The following is a 19,752-nucleotide window of genomic DNA, read 5'->3' on the forward strand; positions in this document are numbered from 1 at the left end:
ACACTCTGATGACTAATTTCCAGTAATCTGTATTCAAAACTTACTCCTGTGGCCAGATAAGTGGATACCCTTTGTCTATAGGAAGCTACTCACCATTTTCCAAAAGCTTGCATATTTAGGTAGTTCTAGGGAACCGCTAAGATTTTAAATTTCCACATTCAACCATGGAACTATATTCGACCATTCTAGTAAAAAATTAAATTGTATACTAAACCTTTGATATTTTAGGAAAAAAGGGCTGGGGATGGAGCTCAGTGGTGGAGCACTTGCCTAGATGTGTGAGGCCCTAGGTTTTATCCCCAGTACTACAAAAAAAGAGAAGGAAAAAAATGAAATTTAAGAAAAAAAAATTGACATGTTTGAGATTGTCTCTCTCTCTGCCTTTACTACTCTAGGCAGGAAGACCTCCCTTAGGACCTTCAATTCATTCAGCAGACAATTATCCAGCACCTCCCAAGGGCAAGGCAGGCTGTCAGGGGCAGGAGAATCTCGACTCCTTCTCCACCGCTTTACAGGGAAGAAGACAAGTGGCCACCTCAGTAGAGTGAAGAACAGAGCTGGAGATGCTCTGATGGGACAGAAGGGTCACCATGGTGAAAACAAAGGAAAAAAAAAAAAAACACTTTCAGTAAAGACATGAATGAGGTTGAGGCTGCAGACACCTTGAAGGAAGGCTGGCTTACTGAGGGCAGGAACCCCAGGCTCCCTTGGTGGCGTCACAGCATGGCAAATCAAATGCCCCCATTCTAAGAACCATGAACATAGGAGACAAGGGGTCAGGCCAGATGTGATGAAGCTGTGACTGCCAGGCTAAGAGGCCTGGGTTCTTTATGAATGAACAAGGAGAACAAGGGGAAGTCACAGTCCAACTGGCTGTGGTGGGAGAGGACAGGGCAGGGCTGACACAACAGAGCTGGCCCTGACAGCAGGATGGAAAGAAGCAGACTGAGCAACGCAGTGCTGGCAGAGATAACAGGGATTTGAGGAAGGAGGCACAGTGGACGCCAAGCACCACTACTGTAGGTGGACACTTAGTCAGATTCCATGGACTGGCTGGCTTTTACTAAAAGGTTTACTAGGATTATCATTCACATCAAGCACTTGCTTTAAACTCTTCAATATTCCTGAGATAAGAAGCAGTTATTTCACCCCTCCTTTTAGAGATGAGAACCAAGCCCAGGAGTCTGAGACCTGACCAGAAAACTCAACTAATAGTGCAGAGACAGAACAAGAAGTCAGTGGAGTGCTCATTACACAATCAAACATGACAGAAACAGAGCTCAAAACCGTCCCACTGGCATGTTTCTGGGGTAAGAGGGACAGAGTTCATAGAACTTTACCCGGTGAGCTGGGTCAGAAGGTGGTTTGCTGATAATGTCCGTTCTAAAAGCAAATGGAAAACTTCCATACTGCACTCGATTTTTAAAACACAATTGCACAGGATTCAAGTCTTACACCTTAGATTAAATTACACTATCACATGCTATTTTTAGACTCTAGTTTTCTCATCAAAACATCTTTTTTTTTAAAAAGAGACAGTGAGAGAGAGGGAGAGAGAGAGAGAGAGAATATTTTAATATTTATTTATTTTTTTAGTTTTTGGCGAACACAACATCTTTGTTTGTATTTGGTGCTGAGGATCGAACCCAGGGCCGCACGCATGCCAGGCGAGCGCGCTACCGCTTGAGCCACATCCCCAGCCCCAAAACGTCTTAAAATAGAAACATTTGTCTAAAAGTCAGGTAGAAGAATCATTCACAAGGCTTTATTACATCTCAGGATTTTAATGTTCTTCACATTCAACATAAAATACTGACAACAGATACACAACAGGGGAAAAGACTCCAGCAAAGATCTTCTGGGAGTCACAGTATTGCTCTGGTCACACAATACAAAGAAAACCACCAAGTGTACACAGGATAAGGGAATCTAATAGATTTTCAGGTTAATGGCATAAATGAAAAACATAACACAACCATTTCTTCCCCCTATTGAAAGGAAGAGTCAAAGCAAATTGTGAAACTTCTAGATTCTTTCCATGGAGCAGGTTCAAAGGGGAAAGGGCTGAAGAGGGGGTACAACTGATCCTAATACAATGCTGTAGTACACAAGGTCAGGGATTTAACAAACTCTAAGCTTCTATATATCACTGAGAACCGTTTCATTAGAAATATAAATGCACTGAGATATAAATGAAGTGGTATTAAAAACAGACCCTACTATATGAACATTTATATAGTAAGTCACTTATCTCTTCAAGAGAATAACAGTATAAAGACCTACAGTTTGCCCTTTTGCCTGGCCCTCCACATGCTCACCAAATGATCAATATTAACCTTAACCCATTATGTTCCATGATCCCATTTAGGGAACCTAAAAAACTTAAATTGAGCAACAAATGTACCACCTTTGATAACTTTGAAATAAATATTTATGTTTTTCGAGTTCTATTTTGTTGAGAAAAGTAATAGGTGAATGATTAGTGATAATATTAATATTATTGATTAATGATTATCATTATATGTTTAATGATAATAAACTATATAATAAGCTTTAGGTTATGATTTCCAACCTAATTTATGCACCTGTGTCAATTTCATTGAAATATTTTCAGAGTTGAAAACTTGGGATTTAATGGGTTAATCAAAGCTGCAGACCCCACTACTCCCAGATTCTGTACCCAGAGGACCCCCACATACCCTCCATAACTAATTGCAACTGGCATAATTAAGTCCAAGCAAGTTCAAATACTGAGGTCTAGCTAGAAAAAGTAGCAGCAAAGACAAAATAGGCTGGAATTCATTAGAAAAGCAAGAGGAAGATTTTTAAAAATACTTCCAGTTTGAGTCAGAATTGAGGTGACCAGTAGCTGGTGGTTGCATCAACTGGGCAGAGCTGTGGATGTCTTGCTATTGTTCTTTGAAAATGGAATCTATAATAAGCATGTTTATCTGAAGAAACTTAACCTGTCTGTCAAGTTTTTGTAGCCATTCCCAATTACTTTACACTCTGTATACATTATACAAAGGCAGAGAATAGGTCTCTTTCATAGCTGATGCATCTCCAAAAAATTTTTCATGAAGGTGGCCAAGGTTTCAACATCTTCAGTGGTGACAGCATTATACAGAGAGACCCGAATGCCTCCCACAGACCTAGAATGACCAAAACAGATTCAATCATTAAGAATCAGAGTATCAGCTGGGTGCAATGGTGCACTCCTGTAATCAGCATCTCAGGAGGCTGAGGGAGAAGGAACACGAGTTCAAAGCCAGCCTCAGTAACTTAGCAAAGCCCTGTCTCAAAAAAATAAAAAGGGATGGGGATGTGGCTCAGTGATAAAGCACACTTGGGTACCAAAAAAAAAAAAAAAAAAAAAGAAGAAGAAAAAGAAGAAGAAGTAGAGGCTGGGGGTTTCAATGGCAGAAAACTTGCCCAGAAAGAAAGAAGCCCTGAATTCTATCCAACACACACACACACACACACACACACACACACACACACACACACACGCATCTAATTCAGTATCAACACAACTCTGCCTAATCATCACTCCTAAGAGCTACAGCACTGGAGGCCAACAGTGCCCAACCTCCCACCTGAAAACCCCCAACAGGTGGCATTGAGCTTCCATGTCTGAGTCATTAGAAAAAAAAAAATCTCCCTTATGCAGTGAAAGTGCTGCTCACACCTGGACTAATTCAAACTATTCACTCTTGATAAATACAAAAACTACACAAGGGGGAGAAAAGATCCATCGATGAAGATGGTGACCGTGGGGCTCGGCACCAGGCCATTCATGATCCTGCTGCAACAGCCAGACAGGGATGTGCAGCTCGCTGCTGCTGGTGTCGTGTGTGAGGACATTTATTTTTTATGGAGTATGTAAAATTAATCCTCTGGTGTTCAGCTGGAGACGCAGCAATGTTCTAACAGTAGAAAGAGTGGTGCCAGCCTCATCAGACAGGACGGCTGTAAAAGCAGTTAAGAGATTTTCAAAGGTAATTTTTAACAAAACCTCATAGAAGCTGTGACTCCACTGGAGCCAGGGAACTGTGCCCTGGGAAGTAATACAACTGAGACAACTGTTTCCCCCAAGTTTACAAAACTGCTCCTCCAAGCTGAGCAGGCTCCCAGATGTGTTTTGTTTTGCCTTTGAAAAACAAAACCAAGCCAGGCTTATGGCCCATGCCTGTAATCCCAGTGACTTGGGAAGGTGAGGCAGCAGGACAACAAATTTGAAATCAGCCTCAGGAACTCAGTGCGGCCCTAAACAATTTAGGGAGACCCTATCTCAAAAATAAAAAATAAAAACAGCCGGGATATGACTCAGCGGTAAAGAAATACCCCTGGGTCAAATCCCTAGTCCAAAAAAAAAAGAAAGAAAGAAAAAGAAAAAAAAAATCTCTGAAGCATCTGGTTTGGAGGTGTACTCACCTATGGCCTTTCAAGGAAATCATATTGAGTTCAAGTGCTTTATCGAGAAATCTTTTCTCTAAATCATTATCTCCTTTGGCGTTCCCAATGCGGAATGGAATATTCATCTTGCTTCTATTTTGGGGCTCCACTGGGCATCTGAAAAAACACATTTCATATTCCAACGACTTTTCTGAAATGCACAGGCTATCATTAAGAAACTTACAAGTTTTTAAAAACCATTTTCTAGATGCAAGCAGACGATTAAAACAAAACCAAAAATCTGTCCCAGGACATTTATAATTTACCTAGACAGACCAGACTCTTGTAAGATTTGTATTTAATTTCTGTAAGCCTCAGTTTCCTTGGCTGAATATTGGGAATAATACCTCTACTGCAAATTAGTTGCAATGATCCAAAGATTCAACAGGTAGGAAGGATCCAACACAAGGGTGCCATATAGCAAGTGTTTAGGACCCTTTCTCTGTTCAGATGCAGAGGTATATTTGTCCTAACAGTGTTTGGAAGGCTTGAAAGTAATGAAGAGCAGTTTTTAAAGGGTTTGTCACCCTGTATTGTTCTAAGCTGTGTGACCTCGACCAAGTTACCTCCCTCCTGTTCCTCACTTTCCTCCCAGAACAGTGAGAACACTATCAGAACTTTTCCTCAAGAGTTGATATATTAAATAAACCGAGTATTAACAGAGAATTTTGAGGGCACAATTAAAAATTTTTAAAAAGATTTGGGTGCAGTGGCGCACACCTGTAATTCCAGCAACTCCACAGCCTGAAACAGGAGGATTGTAACTTCAAGGCCAACCTCAGCAACTGTGAGTCCCTAAGAAACTTAGCAAAATAAGAAATAAAAAGGGCCAGAGATGTAGTTCAGTGGTAAATTTGGTGCCCTGGGATTCAATCCTCAATACAAAAAAAGAAAAAATGTTTTTGTTGTTTTCTTTTAACAAGGCAAGGTCAAGTTCTCTACCTTTTGATTCTGGCCTGGCCTTGTGAGTTGGTTTGGCCAAGGGACTGCAAAATAAATAATTCTACCTCACACCAGCTTCTCTTCTCTCCATCTTCAACATCACTGCCACTTACACAAGTCTGAGCTAGCAGAATGGAGGTAAGTATCCCAGCCAACAGCCAGCACCAAGTGCCAGACATGTGAAACCACGTTAAACCATCTGGCAGCAGCTCAATCACCGGATGCCTTCAGTTTTGAGGGCTCCTGGGACCAGCAGAAGCACCCAGCTGAGCTCAGCCCAACCTGCTGACCCAAAGAATAATGAGCACGGAAAAGGGTTAAGTCAGGAGGTTCTGGAGTGTTCTGTGACACAGAGATAGGCCACTGATATACCTGGTGCAATTTAAAGCAGCATCCAGAACATATCAATGCTATATAAGTATCTGTTAAATGCAATAAAATTATCCTTTTACTCCCAGCATCCTGCCTAAGGCACACAGAGACTCTCAAAAATGAATGAGGAATTTTTGTCTGGGAAAGATTAGTATCTGACTTCAGTATCTGATTTGGAAGATAAGCAGCCAAAATTATTCTCCACTGACAACCAGAAGAGACAAATGGAAGATGAGTTGAACTGTAACTCCAGAATGAAAGAAAGGCAGAACATATGGCCCTCTCTCCCTTTTCTTAAGTACATCCTATTTTATTCTTATACTTCTGTAGGCAGGATTCACTAAAATTAAACAGCAATTAAATGCAGTGGGAGAAGCCCCCTTCTGGCACAACCACGATCCCTATTACAATTAATGGGAGTCAAGTACACACCACCAGGAAGAGAGGCAAGAAGGGGAACCAATCAACTGCAGCAGACTCGGCTCAATTCCAAGCCCCCCTTCCAGAAGGCAGCAAGTTTCATAGCTGACATTTAAATTAAATATTCAGTGGCTACCCTCTTTTGATATTCTGTGCCTCAGGCTCCCAATATGAGGCTCCAATCAGAGAGGTGAACCAATAAAAGAGCACAGTTAAGATAAAAAATTACAAGAAATTAAGGATCTGTAATTAGAGTTCACCTCCCCAGCTTACCCATCCTATCATGAAAGTAGGAGATATCACAAAGCAATAATGTCATAAAAGATAGAAATTAAAGTTGAAGTCGCCATGCAACAAACATTTACACAGCACTCGTGACCATGTCGCTGAAACAAGTGTGAGGGAGAAGGAAAAGATCAAGGGGAGTTAACTGATCCCAAACTAGGGAGAGATGCTCTGCAGGGAATTAACAGCTCCATTCAAGAAGGACCAAGAGCCATAGCCTGTGGATTCAGAGCACAGCAAGTAATTCTGCTGAGAAGGCCGACAGGTTTCAGAGGGGCTGTGGGAGATGCCAAGACAGGGAGAGGAAGAGGGAGGGCATTACGGCAGCTCCAAGGCACAGAGGCAGCGGGCAAGTTCTCCAGCTTACTTGGGGTGTGGGGTTCCTGGACAAGGTGGCAGGGGAGAGCTGCAGGGCCTGGCCCATGGAGGGCCCTGTGGAGTCACTCTGCTGGGAATTAGACCAGGTCCTTGAGCAATGAACAAGAAGTTTGCACAACAGATATGAGTTTGAGAAAAAAAAGAACTGGCAGAGACTGAGGGTGAAGAAAACGGAGAGACTGAGAGACCTTCTGGAAAGCGCTTACCAAGAACTTTCTAGGTCAAAAGAAACAGGGCCTGTCCCAAGCCCAGCCCTGGGGAGCCTCAAGCCATCTTAATTTAGGGAATGCTGCATTAAGTGGCCTGACCAGGCTTTTTACTGACTTCCTGGGCCTCCTGTGGCATAAATCCCCAGGGGGAGGTCATGAAGGGACAGTTTCTCCCAAACACATCTCCTGAAAAACCCTTCCCACAGAGGGGATTAGCATTCCAGAGAGCCCCCGCACCCCCCAAAACACCCGAAGTACTCCCCAGGGTATTGGAGGAGGGGTACGTGTGAGGAAGGGGCAGCTTCAACAAGAGGTGCTTGTCTCACAGACGTGGTGAGGGTCAGGGGTACCAGAATGTCAGGTCAGTGGACAAGGGGTTGACCCACTTATTTCAGTCTGTCCCCTCCAAAAGATGTGTCAGAAACGAACACGTAAACAATAGAGAGTACAAGACATGAGAGAAAAGCCCAAAAAATAGTCATAGATCTCCATGGTTTAAAACCTTACAGTCTCCACTTACACAAATCAGAGCTATCTGCCTCACACCACACTAGTAAATTCTAATTAGTCAGAGAGGTCTGAGATGGATGTTCACACAGGAATACACGACCAGTGTAGCTCCACATCATGTCCAACCACAAGAATGGGAAGTTATACTCCATGCATGTAGGATATGTCAAAATATACTCTACTGTCATGAACATCTAAAAAGGAAAGAAAATTTTTTAAATATATTTTTTAAAAAAAGGTTTAAGATGGATGTAATCGTGCATGCCTGTAATCTCAGCAACTCAGGAGGCTGAGATAAGAGGGTGGTTTAATTAATTTTAAAAAATCAATTTTAAAACTATATGTGAATAAATAAATTTTTAAAAACTACTTTATGTGATTACAAAAATCTGAGTAAAATTATGAAGATCTACCATCCCTTCCCAGAGGTGGCTATCAACAATAAGCTGGTATGTGCTCCTCCGAGCATTTTTAGATATATGAACATGAACACGTGTCAAAATAGGTATGTATGTATGCATATGTGTACATGTATATACTTATGTAACATCTGCATAAACAAATGTGGGTTTCATAAACAGACTATCAGCCACATTCTTTTCTACACTTTTCTCCTTTTGGCCCGTTGACATACACAGTCATCTTCCAGTGTCTGCTCAGACACCCTCACTCCCAGTGTACACATTATTCTTACTGTCTTAGTCAGCTTTTTTGCTGCTGTGACCAAAATATCTGACAAGATCAATTTTAGAGGAGGAAAAGTTCATTTGGCACTCATAGTTTCAGAGGTCTCAGTCCACAGACTGACTCCATTGCTCCAGGCCCAAGGTGAGGCAGAACATCAAGACGGAAGAGGGGGGCACAGGAAAGTAGCTCGGGACATGATAGGAAGCAGAGAGACTCTGCTCACCAGGAACAAAATGTATTTCCCAAAGGCAGCCCTGGTGACACCTGGTGACACCCTGCCTGCCCTGGTGACATCCTTCAGCTACACCCTGCCTGCCTACAGTGACCGCTCAGGCAATGCCTATCTGGGATTAATGCACTGATTAGGTTAAGGCTCTGACAACTCAATCATTTCACCTCTAAACTGTCTCACACATGAGCTTTTGGGGGACACTTCCTATCTAAACCTTAACACTTACTATGCATGGATCCTACTAAACTTCCTCGAATCCCCACTGACAGGCATGGTGGCGGCGCTCTGCAGATTTTTCACCATCCCATCCTATTGTGGACCCACAGCGGCTCAATTCTGTGCAAACGGCTGCATCCAACAGGATTCCAGAGTAGGGTGGCTGCTAGACATAATATCTCTGGCAAGTTTGCTTTGAATTTTGATGGATATTCCAAACTTTGCCCCAGATTTATTCAGATGAATACTTCCATCCAACTGGGGTCCTTTGCCAGCACCAAAGGTTATCAATTACTTTTTAATTTCTACCAATCAAAGGTAAAAAAAAATACACTTCATGATTTTAATCTGCACTTCCTAAAGAACTAATGAACTTGGGCATTTTTTGGTGTGTGTTAGCCAGCTGTTTTTTTTCTGGATTGTTTAAACCAGAAGCAACACCCTTTGCCCTAATTTGTACTTGGTCATCCTTTTCAGTCATTTGTGGGTTCTTGCCTATATTAAGGATGGCAACCTTTCTGTTATATAGTGCAAAACTTTTCTCATGTCTGACATTTGTTTTTGTTCACTAGGTAAAATTTTAAGATTTTTGTGAAATTAAATGTCAGTTTTTACTTTATTGCTTTTGAGATTAATAGTTTGTTCTTAGTTAAGGCCTCTGTATTCCTAAACTTAAAAAAGACTCACCAACATTTTTTTTCTTGGTATTAGAGACTGAACCTAGGAGGAACCTAGGGGCACTTCACCCCTGAGCTCCATCCCCATGTCCTTTCATTTTTTAATCTTGAGACAGGGTCTCACCAAGTTGCTGAGGCTGGCCTCAAACTTGTGATCCTCCTGCCTCAGTCTCCTAAATCACTGGGATTACAGGTGTGCATAATTGCAACCAGCTTAGAACTTTCTGACTCATTAGATTTATTTTTGAGTATGGCATGATGCAAATAATGCTAATTTGTTTAAATTAAAATTTGTCATGGCTTCAAACAGCATGTTATGAATATTTTTCAGCTAATTTAACATGCAGTTGATTCCCAAGTAAGCATGGGCATTTATGAGCTTCTTTTTTGTGGGGAGGATGGGGTTCTGGGGATTGAACTCAGGGGCACTCTACAACTGAGCTACATCCCCAGCCCTATTTTGTATCGTATTTAGAGACAGGGTCTCACTGAGATGCTTAGCACCTCACTTTTTGCTGAGCTGGCTTTGAACTCCCAATCCTCCTGTCTCAGCCTCCAGAGCCACAGGGATTACAGGCATGCACTACTGTGCCCAGCCATTTATGAACTTCTTTAACTCACCTATTGTCTATCCCTGTGCCAGTGCCCCTGTGTAAATTAACAAGGCTTTATATAACTATAATAGATAATGTGCTAAGTTCATCCTGTACCATTTTCTATTTTTAAAGTTTTTAAGCCATCCTTTTGGTTTAACTTGAACAGGTGGACATTTGGATTGATTGCTAAATATTTTATTTATTTATTTATTTATTTATTGGTACCAGGATTGGACCCAGGAGTGCTTAAACAATAAGCTATATCCAGAGCCCTTTTTATTATTTTTTATTTTGAGACAGAGTCTCACTAAGTTGCTTAGGGCCTCACTTAAGTTGCAAAAGCTGGCATTGAACTTGCAATGCTCCTGCCCCAGCCTCCTGAGCAGATGGGATTACAGGCATGCACCACCACACCTGGTAATATTTTATAATTCTGAGTCTGTTAGGAATTCCATCTTTATTGCATGTTTGTGGAGAATGGAATCACAACTGAGCTCTAAGTGATCACACTTCTGCAACTGATCATTCCTAAGGTTTTCTGCTGGTTCTTGCACTTTTAATATAGAAAGTCACACCATCTGCCATCTGTGATTTTTTTTTTTCATTTCTTAGGTGTAGTAATTAAAGAGCCACACAGGCCCTGGTGACATAGTGCCCACCCACCTCACGTTCGTACCCAGGCTGATCCCACTTCCCAGCTGTGACTTATCCTGTCTGTGCCTTTGTCAGACATGCTTCCTGTCTATTTCACAGGGCAGCAATGGCAATAAAGTGTGTAAAAAGCCTATGTATAAAGTGCCTGGTACTCCACCTGCTTCATTTTAATTTAGTCTTCACTAGATCTATCACCTGCTTCCTTCTCTTTCCTAAGAAGGCAACCAAGGTGACCTCACATCTGGATAAGGAATCTGCCTCTTGAACATCCTTATGATGAGAGAGTTAATATCTAATGTATGTTAAGCACTGTGTGTCAGGAACATCCAAAGTGCTTTACACATTAACAACCACAAATAGTAATATGAAGAGCCAACTCATGAGGAGGAATACTCACAAGGTGCCACTGTTTCCAGTGCTTTACGCAAATTAACCAGCACAAGAGCCCATCCTCTTAACCTACTTATTATATACTCTATATCACAGGCATTGCCATTTAATCCTCATGACAATCATAAGACACATGTGCCATTATTATACCCACTGCACAGATGAGGAAACTGAGGCTTACAACAATCAAGTCATCTGCCCAAGGTCACGTGCCAATAGTGGCAATATGGGGCTTCGAGGCCCAAGACACTATACTATGCTGCCACTTGGACTCAACTCCAGGTCACCAGTGTCATGGGAGTGGTTAGGCTGTGGAATGAACTTGGGGACTTCAAGGGTTGTCTCATCTAGTCCAAGAACTCCCCGTTGGGTCACTGGTAGGTTGTTGCAGTCCCCCGTAAGCCACTCAGAGAGGCTTAGGAAAGGGGCTGCCTTACAAGTTAGGGAGCATGAAGAGAGAGGAGGTTCATGACAAAGATAAAAACAAGAAGCAAAGACAATAGCAAATTGCAAATCATGATCCGTCTCTCAGTATTCCAGGCCAACTTTTGTGTGTGTGTGTGGGTACCAGGGATTAGCGACTTAGTGAGGCCCTAAGCACTGCTATCTCCACCTCCAGGACACTTCACCACTGAGCCACACCCCAAGCCCTATTTTGTATTTTATTTAGAGACAGGGTCTCACTGATTTGCTCAGTGCCTCACTTTTGCTGAGGCTGGCTTTGAACTCTCAATCCTCCTGCCCCAGCCTCCCAAGTTGCTGGGATAACAGGCATGCACCACCTTGCCCAGCTTCAGGGCCATCTTGCCAAACTATTTCCATAGTTCAAAAGAAGAGTGAAGAGTTTCCTGAGAGCTCAGTGGCACAGAGTAACAGCTAGAGAGTCTCCCGCTTTTAGTAAACAGAGGAGACAGAGCTAGCACCTGCTTTGGACTCCTCAGGAAATGTCACTCTGAGATGACATTCTTTAGGCAGGTGGTTGATAGGGTGACATTTTTATGTGTGTACTCCTCCTAAGAAATAGTGAAGCTACAGCTAAGAGACTGATCTCCACTACATAATAATCACCAAATGTTTCCATTCATTCAGGTTCTGAGCACTTTGGGGGAGTCAGGGATGGTGATTTCTTCTTCTGGGTATCTCAGGAGCCTAGAGCAAGGCTAGCCCAGGGTACTCAGGAGCCATCTGCAGGATGGATGGTGAGGTGGACAGATGAACAGGAAGATGGCCGGGTGAATGAGTGACTAGCTAGATGGCTGAGTAAATAGGTGCACAGGAAGGTAGATAGATGGGTCAACAGCGGAGTGAAGAAATGGACCAAAAACATCTCAGACCTCTCCATGACTTCCATTCAATCCCAGCATAAGCCATTGCCACCAGGAGGCCCACTGTCTGCTCCCCAATACACTGTGCTTCCTCCCTCAATGCCTTTGTGGGATCGTCCCTGCCTTCTAAGTCCCTACAAGTACTCCCATCCATTTCTCTGCCTAATTCTACTCATGCCAAGGCTCCAGCTCATCCAAAAGCTCTCCCGTCCCCTCCAACCCAACAATATCACCCAGTTCCAAGTTCATGCCACATCCCTTAGCTCTTGGCCCTGAACTCCTTGGACCATTTCCTGCTAATCATGCAGAGTTCCTATAAGCACTGCTACCCCCACCTCCACACAGAGTATAGGATGGAAGCTTCCCCAAGACCAAGCTCTGTTGCACAGAACCACAGATTAGACAGGAAGGTGCAGGGTGCATCTCTTCCCCCATTCTGGCACATGGAGCAGAACCCAGAGGCCCAGATATCCAGCCAAGCCCAATTCCCCCAGGGCTTATGGCTAGAAGCCACTAGATGCCAAGAACTCACAGATGTAGGTGACAGGCATTTCAGGGGAAAGGTGGCAGCACTATGCTGCTCTCACCCTGGCTGTCCAGAGTCCACTCCACCCCTCAACCATGGATGGTACAGAGAGTCATGACAAGTCGTGGCTGAAACACACATTCCAAGTTAGAACTGAAGCATTATATTTTCTATCCCATGTGACCCATGTAATAAAGAGAGTACAAATTTCCCCATTACTGCAGGGGCATACATATATTATTGTTATAACAGTAAAACTCAAAGATAATGAGCACTAAAAATGAGGGTCCTAAGCTATGTGTAGCAGCAAAAGCCTGAAGTCCCAGCTACTTAGGATGCTGAGACATGAAGATCACTTGAGCCCAGAAGTTCAAAGCCAGCCTGGGCAATAGTGAGATGTCATGTGGAAAAAAAATTTAAAAAATCAAGGGTCCTAGTTTGACAACTGAGTGTCAACATAAACACACACTTACACACTGCACATGCCACACTAAATGGTAATGATGCTGGGACACTCTCTGGATTCCATGCTCCTCAGCACTAGGTGCCTCACATCTGCATTTTGGTGAGAAGCCTGCTGTGGTAGGTTGGATGGTGACCCCATGTCCAGGTCCTACCCCTAGAATCTGTGAATCTTGAACTATTTGGAAAAAGAGTCTTTGCAGGCATAAATAGAAGGATCTGGAGATGAGATCATCCTGAGCTACCCAGAGTGGGAGTGCTAAATCCAATGACCAGTTCTTATCAGAGAGAGAAGAGGACCCAAGCAGAAAGGAGAAGGGCATGTGAAGACAGAGGTGGAGACTGGGATGAGGCAGCCCCTCCTGGTGCCACTAGAGGCTGAAAGAGGCAAGAAATGGATTCTCCCCTGGAGTCTGTGGAGGAAGCAAAGCTCTAACGACATCCTGACTTCAAATGTCTGGCCTCCACAATGGAATTTCTATTATTTTAAGCTACCAGTATATGGCACTTTGTTATGGCTGTCCTAAGAAACTCATACAAGACCCGTCCATTCTCTGTAGCCCTCACAGGTGCTGGCAATGGTCAAGACATGTTCATCCATCACTTTGTCAGGAAAATATTAACTAGGAGTACACCTGTGCCACAACCAATTCTACTCCCTACAGGCCTGGGATGGGAGCATCTCTCCTATAGTAACGGAGGCAGCCAGGCGTGGGCAATTATACCAGGGGACTCCAACAGGAGGACTCAAATAAAGCTGAAAGCTTCCAGCAAGTGACACACAAGGAAGGAGGGAGTAGAAGGGACTTATCCCAGGGGACACACCGAGATTCTTCCCCAGGGCAATATCTTTGGAGTGAGAAAAGCCATTACCCACTGGAACCTGGATCCCAAAACCTGGGTTTCAGCAGTGGGGTGCAGCAGGGAAGAACTCAACCTTCCTGCTCACAGGTGCACACATACTCACCAGTATGTCACTGTCTTAGGGAAAGGTGATTATGGCTGCTTTTCAAAGGTATACAGTTTTTAATTTAGAAGAGGCAAAACGTGGGATAAAACACCATTGACTTACACATAGAATCCTTGAGAATTATCAATTATCTCATAGATCTTCTGAGATTTGAGGGAGCTGAGCTTCTCCATAGCTGCTGTCCCACCATTGTTCTTAATCCACTCCAGGACCAAGCCCATAACATAAATGCTAAAATGAAAATTAAACACAAAAAGCCATTAATGCAAATTGTTACCTTTCAAATAAATTGGTACCTTGCATTAAGACAATCTTAAAAACATTATTAGAAACAGAAAAAGATAGCTGGGCACAGCAGTGCATGTCTATAATCTCAGCTTCTAGAGAGGCTAAGGCAGGAGGATCACAAATTTGAGACCAGCCTAGGTACCTTTTGTGAGTCCCTGTCTCAAAAAATAAAAAGGGCTGGCTCCATAGTAGAGTGCCCTTGGATTTAATTCTCAATACTGAAAAAATAAAATTAAGGAAAGAGACAAGATAAATGCAGACCACATGTAAACAAGAGGATGTCATGAGGCAAGGAAGGGTCAATACAATTCTAAATCTCTAAGGGCCGTTCGATGGATGTCACATCAGTCCCTTTCTGTCCAGCCCAGCTCTAATGCAAACTCTCATGACACCTAGAACATACTTCCCACAACAAATCATCAGAGTCCAGCTCCCCAACTTCTTCCAGGGTTAACTCTTCACTTCCTAAACTCTGATCCCAGATGCCCTTGCCCATAATACCTGTGTAGCTTACCACTCAGTCCTTATTTTATACTTCTGTGTGTCTGGGTTTTGGGCTATGCTTGAAAGGCTGGAAGTTCACATTGTTCACCTTTTCTACCTCATAGACCCAGCTCAAAGCCTTCCACCTAGCAGATGTGGTATGGCACAATGATTAAGGCCATGGCTCCCAGTTACAGTCTAGACCTCAATCCCAGTCCTGCTGTCTACACACATACTACATAGCCTCCTTGGGAATCTAAGCCTAGGCTTTCCGACCCAACATGCAAATTCCCAACAAGTCTTGCTCCCCTAGTCTCAAAGTTGGGCATGGAATCTATACAGACCAATTAGAAACTACCCTGGGGTGTGGGAACATAGCTCAGTAGTACAGCACTTGCCTAGCATGTGTGAGGTTCAATCCCCAGCAATGTAAAAAATAAATAAATGAATAAGTAAGTAAATAGTAGGAACTTCCCTGGGATTTTCTCTCACCCAGGAGTGAGAAGAAAGGCAAAATCATGGGTTGGTGATACTGTAAGGCATAAGGTAAGAGCCCTAGGGGATCTCACTTCTAGGAAACATTTGAAAGAAGTTCAGCTGAAAAAAAAATGAAGCCAACATTCCAGCTGAGAAGCAAGAAATGGAGAGCAAACCAGGCACCTATGATCCCAGGGACTCAGAAGGCTGACACAGGAGGAGAGGAAGTTCAAGGCCAGCCTCAGCAACTTAGTGAGTCCCAGTCTCAAAATAGAAACATAAAAAGGGCTGGAGGTATGGCTCAGTGGCAAAGCACTCATGGGTTCAATCCCCAATACCACAAAAAAGAAAATAAAAGAAATGGAGAGCACATGGTATAGTGTTGATGATCTGTGTTCCTGGTTCTGAGGGGCCTGGCTGCACCCCAGTCCCTCCGACAATTTGCTTGGGCCCAACCCTTTCTGAACTAAGCATTTTAACTCCCTATCCCCTGCAAGACCTGCATTTAGCACAGAACCTGGCACAGGCAGATGGGCCACCCAAATGGCAGCTAGTGGTGTCTTTGTTGTTAGGTGCCCAAGACTAAGCCAAAAATACACAGAATTGAAGACTAGTGGATGGTTCTGCCCAGCAGTCTTCCGAATGTCCCATCTTTAAAAAGGAACTGTGTCCTTCCATGTGTCCTTCACTGACTACAGGTCACTAGCAAGACACCACCCTCCTTGAGTTGGGAGTTTGGAGGAGGTCAGCTCTCAGCTATGCTGTCTCCAGAAGGGGCAGGACAAAGGTCCTCTGGGAATTAGGCAAAAATTTGATGGAAGTCAATGCTCAGCAAAAACGGGGTGGCACTGCCTGAGCCCAGCTGCCCCCTTATTTACTGACCCCTTCAGTCTACCAACACCAGGACAGGTGCTCACAGGAGAGCCCAGGTCTGGAAGATGTTCCAACAGCCAAAGGCTTAAGACAGGAAGTTCCTGATACTGACTAGCTCTCAGACTCTCAACTGGGTGGGCCAAAAACTCAAGTTATATTAGTTTTTCATCACAGTGACATAAGTTCCTGAGAAGAACAACTTGGAAGAAGGAAGATTTATTTTAGCTCGTAGTTTCAGAAGTTTTAGTCCATGGTCAGCTGGACTTGCTTTGGGCCCAAGGTGAGGCAGAATATCTTGGCAAAGGGTGTCAGCCAGGAAGCAGAGGGAGTAAGAAAAAGAGGAAGAGGGGAGAAAGACCCAGGGAGAAGATACAGTCCCCAAGGGCACACCCCCAGTGACCTACTTGCTCCAACCATGCCACACCTGCCTACAGTTCCCATCACTTCCCACTAGTCTCTTCAGCTAGCAATGGATTAATCCACTGAGGAGGCCAGAGCCACCATTATACCATTTTTACAGATGAGAAAAGTGAGACTGAGAGTTCTCCAGAATACCACACCACTATTAAAAAGAAAAAAAAGAAGGTAGGCATTTGAGCTACCATGGGAGAGTGCCCATGGCATATTGCTGGGTGGGGGAAAGGAATTCACTTAAGTCTGAATGCATTTGAACAATTACATATATGGCTCAGTATACAATCAGCCCTCCATATCTGTGAGTTCATCATCATGGATTCAACCAACCCTAGACAGAAAATATTTAGAAAAAGAATATTGTGTCTGGGTGCTAGGGTTGGAGCTCAGTTGGTAGAGCATTTGCCTTGCATGTGTGAGGCACTGGATTCGATTCTCAGCATCACATAGAAACAGGTGAATAAAACAAAGGTATTGTGCCTGTATACAACTAAGAAAAAAAAAGAGTGGATGTTTTAAAAAAAATTATGTCTGCACTGAACATGTACAAACCTTTTTTCTTATCATTATTTTCTGTACAACACAGTATTACAACTATTTACATAGCATTTGCATCGGACTGGGTATTCAAGTAATCCAGAGATTATTTAAAGTATGCAGGAGGATGTGCACTGGCTATATGCAAATATTACACCATTTTAGATAAGGGACAGGAACATCTGAGAATTTTGGTATCCATGGAACCAATCCCTGATGGACACTGAGGGAAGACTGGATTTGCATATGCCCAGTTAAGAATCTATCAAGATACACGACAAGCAGTTAAAGTGGTTACCCTGGTGACTTGCTCACTTGGAAGTCTTTGCTAGGAGTATGTGTTACTTTCACAAATTTCTTAAAGGAATACAACCTACTGCCATGTGCCAGGGCTTTGAACAGCATTCCCCAGAAAGTCCTGTGGGAAACTCCCGTGGGAAACTCCCTAAGGTTCTGATTCTGCAGAGAAGCTTCTGGTTGAGGACGTTGTAGCTCAATTTTCTCCAGAACTAATGAAAGCAACCAGAGAGCAGAGCACTTTTCCCAGAGCTGGTTTCACTACTAATCCGCCCCCCTGTGGATTCTAGGACTCCAGGTTTCTTGCATGTCACCCAGGGTAAGGGAACCTGGGGCGAGCTAAGCCCTCTGGACAGACCTACAGACTTCATCTCTACCTCCCATTCTGGTAAGAAAGGTGACCTGAGTTCATCATTTCTTCACTTCATATTTTTATTGAAATAAAAATGATTGAATTAAAAATGCATTACTTGCCCTCATTCTGAAACTTGGAGGTTTAGTAGTTATGATAAGTAAAAAATGTTTTGTGGAGTTAGAAGGGACATTTAGGCATCTTTTCCTCTGCCCGCTAATTGAGTTTAAAGTGTTCTACCAAGGGGTTAAAGAGAATGACACTGTGGCCCTTTATTCCACCCCAGTTCATTGCTCAGGGTTACAGAGAGCTATTTGTAGCCCAGTTTATCTAGCACAGTTAAAACAAAGTTCTCAGGGCCCGTGGTATTTCAGCTCTGACAAACACAAATAAAACAAACAAAATAAATCCATGGCACATTTTCAAACCTGGAGCCTTATCTACCTATGTGTAGGAAGTATGCTAGGTGCCTTACCGGCCTCCTAGTCAAAGACTGGGGAGAGTACCTGGCACAAATCTCTCTGTCCATGTGGAAAAGATTTTCCCTGGGGACTTCCTCTCCTTCAATGCTGAAGCACTGCAAATGAACTCCAAGTATTTCAACCCACAGACTCATGGTTATTCCTCAATCTTGCAGAATTGTACAGAACTTTTCTCCTCTTGTCTTCTTTTAAGGTATAACAAAGCAAAGCAACCTCCAGGGGGAATATTGGAGTCAAAATTCATTAAGCCATACCAACTTGCCTTAAGACATTTTCAATTATCACTATTTTATCTGTTTGTAAAAGAAATTTTGCCCCTTTCAGCCCTGGGAAAAGAATCCTGCCTCTCCCTAAGTGGTGTTCCTAGCCCCAGTGCACCAGCTGAGGGGTTCAAGGTCAGTCAAGGCCCAAACAGGGGCTGGTAGGGGTTCACTCTTCCAGGAGGACTTTCTGTATCTCCAGCCATTTTCATCTCCCGCTAGCATCTCACTGTTCTCACTAAGCCATTTTCACCCTAACAGCAAAAAAATGTGTTCAATTTTTTTAAATATGCTTCAAGGTAGCTCTTAGAAAAGGTGCCTAAGGGAGCAACTGTTCACCCTGTCCCTCCAGGCTGTGCTTTGAACAGAACTTACTGGCCTTGATGCACATTTCAGGGACAGTACTCATTCCCTGTGCCTCCCACCTCCTTGCTTCAAAAGGCAGTGGTGGCTTTGGCCTCCCCCTGAAAGACTAACCTAACTTCGAGGCAGGTACCCCAGCTCCACCTCCAGGTACCCTTCCAAGTAAGGATGACCACCTTCTCTCTCCTGCCCCACAGAGCCTGACAAAGCCCCTCTCTAGGATCCCTGCCCTTGAAGTCTCCCACTGGACCTGTAACACTGAGCCTGCCCAGTGTGCTCCCTGGCCAGCCAGTGACCAGGGGTGCTACCTCCCTGCCTAGAGCCCCAGTGGTAAACCAAGGGAGTAGGAGGCAGAATTCAGTCCGCCCTGACACACTCGCACTTCAGCAATATTTTCAGCCAAGGTACAAGAAAGTGGAGTTTAGAGATGACCAGGAGAATCAGCCCTAGAACATCCCTGAGGAAAATGGGGGACACACAATGAGGATCTGCTCTGTACTTGGATTTCTGCAGAAATTTCCACTGGAGTTCTAACTGCGAAAAAAAAAAAAAAATCTCCTTTCTTTCTTATAGTAGACTATATGGGAGACATTCTCCACAGGCAGCACCTAGGGGAGGAG

General features: G+C 43.5%; 1 protein-coding gene across 1 annotated transcript in view; it reads right to left on the minus strand.

Annotated features, from left to right (window-relative positions):
• Nucleotides 1-1,703: 1,703 nt before the first annotated feature.
• Nucleotides 1,704-19,752, minus strand: part of Psat1 (phosphoserine aminotransferase 1) — a 28,137-nt gene continuing 10,088 nt past the window's right edge. The window contains exons 7-9 of the mRNA XM_026394027.2: nucleotides 14,409-14,537; nucleotides 4,435-4,572; nucleotides 1,704-3,152 (exon numbers count right to left, since the gene is read on the minus strand). Of these exons, the coding sequence (XP_026249812.1) occupies nucleotides 3,047-3,152; nucleotides 4,435-4,572; nucleotides 14,409-14,537 (373 nt within the window). The 3' untranslated portion in view covers nucleotides 1,704-3,046. The remainder of the gene's footprint in view (nucleotides 3,153-4,434; nucleotides 4,573-14,408; nucleotides 14,538-19,752) is intronic.

The sequence above is a fragment of the Urocitellus parryii genome, chromosome 4, assembly GCF_045843805.1.
Source record: "Urocitellus parryii isolate mUroPar1 chromosome 4, mUroPar1.hap1, whole genome shotgun sequence".
Lineage (NCBI taxonomy): Eukaryota > Metazoa > Chordata > Mammalia > Rodentia > Sciuridae > Urocitellus > Urocitellus parryii.